Here is a 10,868-nt window from a genome sequence, read left to right as displayed (position 1 = left end):
TCGGGCCAGTTTTACGGTAATGCTGCTGCTGTGGGGTGGGGGGTAGAGGGAGAGTCTTGTAGTTGTGATTATCATCACGGTTTGACATTTTTTCGAGATTTTACAAGTGCGGTAAGGACAGGTTTGGTTGCTTGAGCTGCAGTGAAGGGAATACTGTGTTGTGACGGGATCAGGGAGAGCGTTCCGGCGTGTTTGCGCGGGATCTGCGACGGGGCCCATGACGCACAGGCCGCCTTTCTTTTATTGTGGCAGGCTGCCCCCTCCCCTGGAGGGCAGAGTCAGCACATTAGCCGCGACTTTCACGCAGGAGCCTCCTTCTTTATTTTCATGGGTTGTTAAAATCATCTCATTTTAATGAGCGATCACCATTTGGTGGGGGTGGGGGCGATGTTGATGTTCAGCCGCTTCTGTTTCCGTTACACTCAACGTGCTGGAGGTACTCAGCAAGTCAGGTAGCATCGATGGAGAGGAATAATGGGATGTATGGTGAAGAGCATTCAATAGGACTGGAGGTGATTCTGGTTTCTGCTCCCTTACTTTCCAGTCTTAATGAAGAGGCTCAGCCCGAAATGTCGACTCTATTCCCCTACAAAGATCCCCTGCCTGACTTGCTAAGTTCTTCTGCACTTTGGGTGTGTTGCTCAAGATTTCTTGCATCTACAGAATCTCTTGTGTCTATTGTGAATGTAACACGACTTGCAAATTATATCTGTATCCAAGAATTGAACTATAACAGATTCTGCAGATACTGGAAATCTTAAGCAATACACACAAAATCCTCCAGCGTTCTGTGAATATTCTTCAAGAATGGAATGTTCAGTAGTCACACAATTTGTGAGGTAGTTGGCATAGCTCTCACTGGCAGTTTTAATAACAAAAGGCAGTTTTAATTGTGTACAATCGGCAAATTAATTGTGCTACTCACGCTGGAAAGCGAGCACACTACGATTAAGGGGGCTACTCAGCCGTTCTGTGGTTTTCCCCATTACTATTTAAAATGTTACATTGCTAAGAAATTATTTCGTTTAGAAGTGCCCAATGAAAGGAAATCATATGGTTTCGTTGTGATCTTCAAAGCTTTGATCAAAATTTAACTTAAGGTAGTATAAGTCAAGTGTCTGCTTATCTTTTAATATGTGTTTGCAAAGACCATATAGCAACAAGGCTGGTAGAGAAATCATTGCCATGATAATGGCAAGTTGAGGAAGTCATACCTTTGAGTTGCAAATTGCCAAAAATTTCTGAATGTTAAAGGTCTTCTGAGAAAGTTCACTTTATGTCAAGTTTAACACAATTTATGTTTTAATTTCAATTTGAATGTTACAGAAAGTTAGGCTTGATTTTAGGACTTTTAATGCCATCCAATTGCTGTGACTAAGAAAAGAACTATTTTGAAACTATGGTTTCAATCTTTGTGTAGGTTATTGATTCTTAATTTTTATATATTTTTAAATCATTTTTTGTTCTTGATTCCCGTACAGCATTTTCTTCATCATTAAATATTTCAAATTTCAAATATTTCAATATATTATATTTCATCATTAATTCATCATTATTCATCTTTAATATTTTAATATATATAATATATTAAGACATACCTCACCATTCATTGAGGACCCAGCTGCCCTCATCTATACCAGTTTCAATTCTGGTAACTTGTAGCAGAATTTTTTGATCTAAAGGTAAAGAAATAAACAATGACAGGGTAGCATATTGGCACCAAATTCTTATCCAATAGTTGACAAAGAATTGATTTAAACTAGATTTCAGAAGTCTGGAAAATTACAAATGTCACTCCATTGTTGAAGAAGAGAGAGGCAGAAGAAAGGAAAGTATATACCAGTTAGTCTGACCTCAGTGGTTGGGAAGATGTTGGAGTTAATTATTAGGGATGGGGTCTCAGGGTACTCAGCACATGATAAAATAGACTACAGTGAGCATGATTTCCTCAAGGGAAAATCTTGCCTTACATATTTTGGAACTCTTTGAAGAAATAACAAGTAAACTAGACAAAGGAGAATCGATTAATGTTGTGTACTTGGATTTTCCAAAGGCCTTTGACAATGTGCTACACGTGAGTCTGCTTAACAAGCTATATGGTATTACAGGAAAGATTCTAGAATGGACAAAGCATTGGCTGATTGGCAGGAGCTAAGAATGGGAGCAAAGGGAGCTTTTCTGACTGTCTTTTGGTGTCTAGTGGTGTTCCATGGGGTGCCTATGTTGGGACCCAATTCTTTTTACATCATTTGTCAGTGATTTGGATGATGGAATTGATGGCTTTGTTGTAAAGTTTGCAGATGATATGAAGATAACTGGAGGAGCAGGTAATTTTGAGGAAGTAGAGAGGCTACATATTAAGAGAATGGGCAAAGAAATGGCAGATGGAATATAGTGTTGAGAATTGTCTGGCCATACACCTTGGTAAAAGAATTGAAAGAGTTGACTAATCTGTAAATGAAGAGAAAGTACAAAAACTGAGATGCAAAGGGACTTGGGCATCCTTGTGCAAGATTCAGTAAAAGCTAGTTTGCAGGTCGAGTCTGGGAATGAAGGCAATTGCAATGTTAGCATTCATTTCAAGAAGACTAGACTATAACGGCAAGGATGTAATGTTGAGATTTTATAAAGCATTGGTGAGGCCTCATTTGGAGTATGGTGAGCAGGTTTGGGCCCCTTAGAAAGGATGTGCTTGAAACTGGAGAGAGTTCAAAGGAAGTTCATAAAAATGATTGTAGGATTGAATGGCTTGCCATATGAAGAGCCATAGTTGGCTCTGGGCCTGAATTTACTAGAATTAAGAAACCTATTGAATGGTGAAAGGTCTTGATAAAGTGGATGTGGAGATAATGTTTTCTATGGTGGGAGAGTAACACCAGAGAGACACAGCCTCAGAATAGATGGATGTCCTTTTAAACGGAGATGAAGAATTTCTTAGCCAGAAGGTAGTGAATCTTTGGAATTCTTTACCACAGGCAGCTGTCGGGGCCAAGTCATTGGGTATACTTAAGAAAGAGGTTGGTAGATTATTGCTAGGTCAGGGCATGAAGGGATACAGGGAGAAGGGAGGAGATTGGGTGAGAGGAAAAATTGGATCAGCCATGATGAAATGGTGGAGCAGATTCGATGGGCCAAATGGCTTAATTCTGTCCCTATATCTTATAGTCTTAAATTGGCATTGTCTTTTGAAATTTTACAGACAAGTTTGTAGAGAAAAGTTCTTGAATAGTGAAGATCTGTTTAAAAATAGGAAAAGGAATGATGAGGAAAGCTTGGACATTTAGCAGAATAAACATTTGTAAGTTTACATGAGAACTTTTCTTTTGTAAGGTCAACCTTTGTTATATATAATGGTCAATTGATTCTGTTTGATTTCTTTTCCACCCATCCCTACAATCCTAAACTAGATCCTTGCATTCCAAATGGTACTGCCAGTCTAAGTCATTCAAAATGGAAGCTTATCTGGGCCTTACAGTAAACACATTCAGATTTGAGTTAATTTAATCTGCAATTCATCACACAGTCTAATAAGGGATACCAGTTCTGCTCAGAATGACCCTTAATTGCATCTCAGATATCATTCCAGGTTAGAAATTGCAAAAGTTACAAGAACCCTTCAACTTCAATAGGGTAAGTAGGACAGCAATACAAAGCAAGGGATCGCAATTTACTACGCACGTTTGATTTCTGAAATAAAAACAGAATTCTGAAAGAATTTCCAGGTTAGGCAAAATGTGTAAAGAGAGAAACAATTACCTGAGTTTTTAAGGAAGTAATTTTAAATGGTTTTGAAGGATAGGTATGTTTATAAACTATTTTGAACTGATTAATACAAGTGGGGCTTTTCTGGCTATCAGTACTTTCAAAGGTATTTAGAACACAAGGCTTTTTCAGCCTAGTGCTGGAAAGACCCTGCTGTAGGTCAGATTGTGCAGCTGAAGCCCTGAATCTTTCCACCTAGGTTCTATGCTTTAGGAACAGACAGGTACAACTGTAGGAAGTAACATGATTCTGAGTGGGAGAGATGCAGGACCAGACCAGCAAGGTCGGGACCCTTTTCTATTTCTGAAGAGTGCTTTAGTACAATTTTTTTACTTAGAGGCACTAGATTTTTCATGGTTTTGAGAATGATGTTAAATATTTGGCATTTCTTATTCTCTCTTATAGTTTTTCTCCTTTCCAAAATTACTAAGTGAAGGAAATCAAAAGAACAAAGAGTAGTAAACTGTCCCACTTATTTTTTTAAAATTGCTTGAAATTTATGAGTAAGTATTGTTTTAAGTGGACAGAGTTCAAGTTCATTACTGTGTATCCATTTTCCCCACATGCTTTCAACTTGGTCCAGTCCTCAGAGGTTGGGAGTTTGTTCTTTTACAAAATTGAAGTGGACTAGACGAATATTGCATATGAATCGGATGACCATTTGTCCTAATGTGGTGTTTCCAAGTGAGCACTTACCATTCTGTTAGATAATGTTCTGCAAATACACTGATGATGTGGAATAATATAGTACCATATTTGGTGTAGTTAATTTGGTTGTTTGTGTATTGGAAACAGCTATTGAAGGGTTCTCCTCGGGTAAAGAGGAGAAAAGAAATTAATTATATTTACTTAAAATGACATCTCCATAATTAGTAATCAACTAAAAAAAGAAAGCTGCAATGATGCATGGAATATATTATTCTACATATAAAATCTATCCAGTAATTATAATTATTCTGTCTTCCATAGTATTCTCTTCCACTCGTAAGGATAGCCTTTATTAAAATATGAGAGCTTGCTTTTGCCTTACCCATTACAAAGGGAGCCATTTGTTCTTGAAATGTATTTGACTCGTGCCATATGTTTTTAGCTTTCTGTTTAATGATTGTATTAGTCTTTATGTAGGTAGTATTTTTTCAAATGAACTTTCATAAAAGTAGATAGACTTCAGGTAACTAGCTAGTAGCTAATCATTATAACTTCAGATGAATTTTTACCACATGCTACTTTATGTATTGTGTTTATAATTTGTACTTTGCATATATGCTTTGTTCTCAAGATGTTGATTGTAATGGCATGTCTGTGCTATTGGAAAGTGCTATTTTAGACCTTTGATATGAGCACTTTCAATGCTATAATTTGGATAAAATGGTTCAGTAAAACTGTTTAGCGTTTATATTTGATTCCAACGCACATTTTTCAAAAAGCAAATGAACAATCCTTTTTTAAAAATATACTTGATTTGAACATCCACATGATTTCATTGTTGCTGACTTAGGGCTCCCTTACATTTTATAACAGGAGTAAGGCCGTTCCTGTTGGATGATTTAACATCTTATTAACTAACAGTTGAATTCCAACCTACCTGAAATTATCTTTAATTAAATAACTATGCAGCAAAAGCAACTCACAAAATGCTGGAGGAACTCAGCCAGTCAGGCAGATTCTATGGAAATGAATAAACAATCGATGTTTTTGTCCAAGAACTTTCTTCAGGAATGGAAAGGATGGAGGAAGGCGTCAGAATAAAAAGGTCAAACACGAGGAAATCTGCAGATGCTGGAAATTCAAACACAACACACACAAAATGCTGGTAGAACACAGCAGGCTAGGTAGGCAGCATCTGTGAATGAAAAGGTGTTGGGGAGGAGGATAGCTAGAAGCCAGTGTAGTAGGAAAGGTAAAGAGCTGGAGGGAAGAGTGGAACACAGGAGAAAGAGAAGGAAGGGGGATTCCAGGTAGGTAGGTGAGAAGAGGTAAGAAATCAGAGTGGTGAATAGAAGAAGAGCGGAGGAGGGAAGAATTTTTTTTACTGTAAGGAGAAATCGATATTCATGCCCTCAAGTTGGAGGTTACCTCTAAACTGATGTTCAGTTTGTTTCAACAGTTGGGTTTATTAAAAATGACATATGTTGTGAAATTTGTGATTTTGCAGTAGCAATACAGTGCACGACATAAAAATTACTATGTTATGATGAATAATGGGGTATTGTTCATGGACTGTTCAGAACTCTAATGGTGCAGGTGAAGGAGTTGAGTGTGGGTCTTGTGGCTCATGTACCTCATCCCCGATGCCAGTAAGGAGAAGAGGGCATATCCCAGATGTTGAGGGTCTTAATGATGAAAGTTGCCTTCTTGAGGCACCACCTTTTGAACATATCCTTGAGAGTGGGCAGGGTTAGGTTGGTAATCAATCTGGCTGAGTCAACAGCCCTCTGCAACCTTTTCCAATCTTGCACATTGGAGCCTCCGGCCCAGGTGTTGATGCAATTAATTAGAATGCTCTCCACCGTACTTCAGTAGAAATTTGCTACAGTCATTGCAGACATTCCAAATCTCAAAATTCATAATGAAGTACAGCCGCTGGCATGTCTTCTTCATTATTGTATCAGTGTGTTGAGCCCAGGATAGATCCTCTAAGATGTTACCTCCTGGAACTTGAACCTGCTCACCCTTTCCACCACTGAAGGTGAAGGTGTATGTTCTCCAGACTTCTTCCTGAAATTGAGTCAATTTGTTGGCCTTACTGACATTGAGTGCAAGGTTGTTGTTGTGACAATGGTCAACTAGCCGATCTGTCTCACTCTTACACACCTCCTTGTTGCCATCTGAGATACTGCCAAGAGCAGTGTTGTCATTGGTGAATGGCATTTGAGCTATGCCTAGCTGCACAGTTGTGAAGTGTAGAGAGAGTACAGTAGGCTAAGCATGCAACCTTGAGGTGTGCCTGTGTTAATTGTCAGCAAGAAGGAGATATAATTACCAATCTACACTGACTGGTCTCCGGATAAGCAAGTTAAAGTATTTGAGCATTTGCATTCCAAAGTGGAATACAGGTAGTTCTGTAATAATGTGCTTTTGTATCGTCAATATAACATGATTGATGAGTTACAGAACACTGTATTACAAGTCAAATTGTTTATAATATGATTTTAATCCAGAACTAAAGAACTACTTAAGTTAACAAGCAGAAAACAACTGTCTTGGGGAGAAAAATATTAGAATGAAAACTATTTTAATGTACCCACCCTGTAGTAATCAAACACCATTGTCTCTTAAGAACCCAAGAAGCTAATCTCACCAGGAGAGCAAATTGTCACGCAAACACTTACTTGATACTTGTTGAAGGATACTGTATTAAATAATGTCACATACAGGCTTTAGTATTTGTAGCTTGCAGTAAAAATAAACTTGGTTATTAAAATCACCTTTACTTTTGAAAATCTTTCAGAGAAAAGTGTCTCCTCTATAACCCTTAACTTCTCTTTCCTCATTGACACAATTGTCTTTATAGTGTTAATATCTAGAATTGGCTTCCAAACTATCCCATTTTAGCAGAACTTCTTGGTATTGTGCTTTGGTGGAATATTTCACATTGTCAATCAGAAAGTGCAGCACCACGATAACATGAATAATGATTCTCAACTTTTATACAAAATAATTCAGTGAAATATGATCACAATTTGTTGCATACCCAACATATTATTGGTATCAGACCAGAGATGTTGTGTGATCTGAAATAATTCTGAGTTTATCTTTCTTATTCTTGTTATATTTTGCTCTGAGATATTTAAACAAAAAAAAATTTAATTTTTAAGTTTGATTTGAATCCAGAAACAGAAATTGATGCAGATTATAAATGTTTAAACAAACTTACATTGAAAGAAACTGGATGTTCAAATAAAATCCTTTAAGCAATAGTTTATGAGTGCATTACAAAGCTTATGAATGAGTATGTTTCTACTCACTTTTACACACCTTATTTTCAAAGATATTACCAAAGTTCCTATGGGTTCAAAAAGAAAAAGGGCAACTTCTCCTTCAAGTAGCATTAGTGGCGGAGACTGTGATGATGGACATCCTGTTTCAGGAAGCAATGCAGGAACAAGCAGAAAAAGAAGGAAAGTTTCCAATGTCCCAACTGTAGATCCAGTAAGTATACCATAGTTAAGTACAGAAGGGATGGTTTGCACCTGAATTGGAAATATCCTATTGGGGAAGGTTTGCAAGTTATGCAGAGGGCGGGTTTAAGCTGGAGCTGCAGAGAGATGAGAACCAGAGCGCCAGAACAGATATTTGGAGTGGTTGTGGAGAAAGATGTTGCTAAAACTACATACAAAGTCAGGAATCAAAAGGTTGGGCATGGTAGGATTAATGTTCTGAGCTACGTATATTTCAACGCAAGGAGTATTGTAGAAAAGGCAGATGAGCTTAGGACATAGATCAGCACGTGGAATTATGTCATGGTAGCCTTTATTCATTTATTTATTGGGGTACAGTGTGGAAGAGGCTCTGCCAGCTCTTCAAGCCGTGCCACTCAGCAACCCCTGATTTAACCTCAGCCTAATTTATGATAATCAATTAACCTACCAACCAGTACATCTTTGAACTGTTTGGTAGGTCTTTGAACCAGTACATCCCGGAGGAAACCCAGGCAGTCATGGAGAGAATGTACAAATCCTTACAGACAGTGGCAGGAATTGAACCTGGCTCGCTGGCACTGTAAGGCATTGTGCTAACCACTATGCCACCCTTTTAGTGGAACTTGGTTGCAGGAGGGGCAGGACTGGTGGCTCAGTGTTCATAGAGCAAAAGGGGTGGCGTTGCAAGTCTTGGAAAATGTCTTGGCAGTGCTCAGTCAGGACAGACTGGAAACCTCATCTAGTGAGGTTTTTTGGAGAAATAAGAAAGATAAGATCACATTAATGGGGCTATATTATAGACCACCCAACAGTCTGCGGGATTTAGAGGAGCAAATTTATAGAACTCTCATAGACTGTTGCAAGAAACATAATGTGATAGTAGGTGATTTCAGCTTTCCACGTTACTGTAAAAGGGCTGGATGGGAAACAGTTTGTCAGTTGTGTTCAGGAAAGTTTCCTTCATCTGTACACAAGAAGTCCCAACTAGAGCGAGTGTGATAATCAGATTTCCTATTAGGGAATGAGACAGAGCAGCTGTCAGAAGTTTGTGTAGGGGAACACTTTGCATCCAGTGATCATAATGCCATTAGTTCCAAGGTAGATCTGGTCTGTGAGTTGATATTCTAAATTGGAGAAAAGCCAGTTTTGATTGTATTGGAAAGAATCTGTCAAGTGTGGATTGGAACAGGTTGTTTTCCGGCAAAAGTGTATTTACTAAGTGGGGGGCCTTCAAAAGTGAAATTTTGAGAGTATAGTTTGTATATTCCAGTCACAGTAAAAGAAAGGATAACAGGTTTAGCAAGCATTGGTTTTCGAGAGATGCTGTGGTTAAGAAAAAGGAGGTACATAACAGGTATAAGCAGGCAAAAACAAATGAGGTACTTGAGTATAAGAAATGCAAGAGAACACTTAAGAAGGAAATCAGGAGAGCTAAAAGAAGACATGAGCTTGCTCTAGCAGACAAGGTGAAGGAGAATCCTAAGGGCTTCCACAAATATATTAAGAGCAAAAGAATTATGTGGATCAAAATTGGTCCTCAGATTAGAGTGGTAATCAATGTGTAGAGCCGGAAGAGACTGGGAAGGTTTTAAATGGATTTTTTGTGTATCTATTTACTCAGGAGACATGCAAAATCTATAATGTGAGGTAATGTAGCAGCAAGGTCATGGACCCTGTGCAGATTACAGAAGCGCAGATGCTTGCTGTGTTGAGGCAAATTAGGGTGGATAAATCCCCAGAGCCTGACACAGTTCTACTTTGGACCCTGTGGGGTCTAGTGCAGAAATTGCAGGGCTCTAGCAGAGATGCTTAAAACAACCTTAGCCACAGGTGAGGTGCCCATTGTTTAAGAAAGACTCTAAGAGTAAGTCGGGAAATTATAACATGGTAAGCCTGACATCAGTAGTGGAAAAGTTGGTGGAAGGTATTTTACGGGACTGATATATAAATATTTAGATGGACAGGAACTGATTAGAGAATAGTCAACATGGTTTTGTGCATGGTATGTCATGTCTAACCAGTCTTGTAGAGCTTTTCAAGGACATTACCAGGAAAGCTGATGAAAGCAAGGTAGTGGATGTTGTCTATATAGACTTTAGCAAGACCTTTGACAAGTCTTACATGGAAGGTTGGTCAAGAAGATTCAGTCGGTTGGCATTCAAGATGAGGTAATAATGTGGATTAGGCATTGTCCTCTTGGGAGAAGACATTGAGTGATTGTAAATGGTTGTCTCTTTGACTGGAGGCCTTTGACTAGTTGTGTGCTGCAGAGATCAGTTCTGGGTCCCTTGATGTTTGTCATCTATATCAACGATCTGGATGATGTGGTAAACTAGATCAGCAAATCTGCAGATGACACAAAGATTTGGGGTGTAGTGAACAGCAAAGAAGACTATCAAAGCTTATAGCAGGATTTGGACCAGCTGGAAAAAATGGGCTGAAAAATGGTAGATGGAATTTAATGCAAACAAGTGTGAGGTGTTGCACTTTGAGAGGACCAGCCAGAGTAGGTCTTACACAGTGAGCTTTAGGGCATTGAGTAGTAGAATAGAGGGATATGGGAATGCAAATCCAAATCCATAATTCCTTGATAGTTGAGTCATGGGTAGATAGGGTCTTAAAGAAAGCTTTTGGCATATTGGCCTTCATAGATCAATGTATTGATTACAGGTGTTGGAATATTATATTGAAATTGTATAAGATGTTAGTGAGGCCTAATTTGAAGTATTTTGTCCATTTTTGGTCACCTACCTAAAGGAAAGGTAATTAAGAATGAAAGAGCGCAGAGAAAATTTACAAGGATGTTGCTGAGCTATAGAAAAAGGTTGAATGGGTTAGGATTTTATTTCCTGGAACATAGTAGATTGAAGGGGAGAATTGTTAGAGGTATATAAAATTATAAATGATATAGATAGGGTTGAGTGAGATGAGAACTTCATTCATCTGGCTCACTGGTGCTCTCTG

At 38.4% G+C, this 10,868-nt stretch overlaps 1 protein-coding gene across 13 annotated transcripts in view; it reads left to right on the top strand.

The window, feature by feature from the left end:
• The first annotated feature begins 6 nt into the window (after positions 1-6).
• The window catches only part of pbrm1 (polybromo 1), a 95,458-nt gene continuing 84,596 nt past the window's right edge, over positions 7-10,868 (top strand). For 9 of the 13 annotated variants that reach the window (XM_059944661.1, XM_059944659.1, XM_059944651.1 and 6 more), the window contains exons 1-3: positions 25-111; positions 4,346-4,446; positions 7,754-7,914. In XM_059944661.1, coding sequence (XP_059800644.1) covers positions 4,407-4,446; positions 7,754-7,914 — 201 coding nt within the window. In that variant the 5' untranslated portion in view covers positions 25-111; positions 4,346-4,406. Of the gene's footprint in view, positions 112-3,434; positions 3,631-4,345; positions 4,447-7,753; positions 7,915-10,868 lie in introns of those variants that run through there. The other 4 variants (XM_059944649.1, XM_059944654.1, XM_059944652.1 and 1 more) reach the window with 4 other exon arrangements.

The sequence above is a fragment of the Hypanus sabinus genome, chromosome 19, assembly GCF_030144855.1.
Source record: "Hypanus sabinus isolate sHypSab1 chromosome 19, sHypSab1.hap1, whole genome shotgun sequence".
Classification (NCBI taxonomy): Eukaryota; Metazoa; Chordata; class Chondrichthyes; order Myliobatiformes; family Dasyatidae; genus Hypanus; species Hypanus sabinus.
This window is presented reverse-complemented; position numbering and strand designations above follow the sequence as displayed.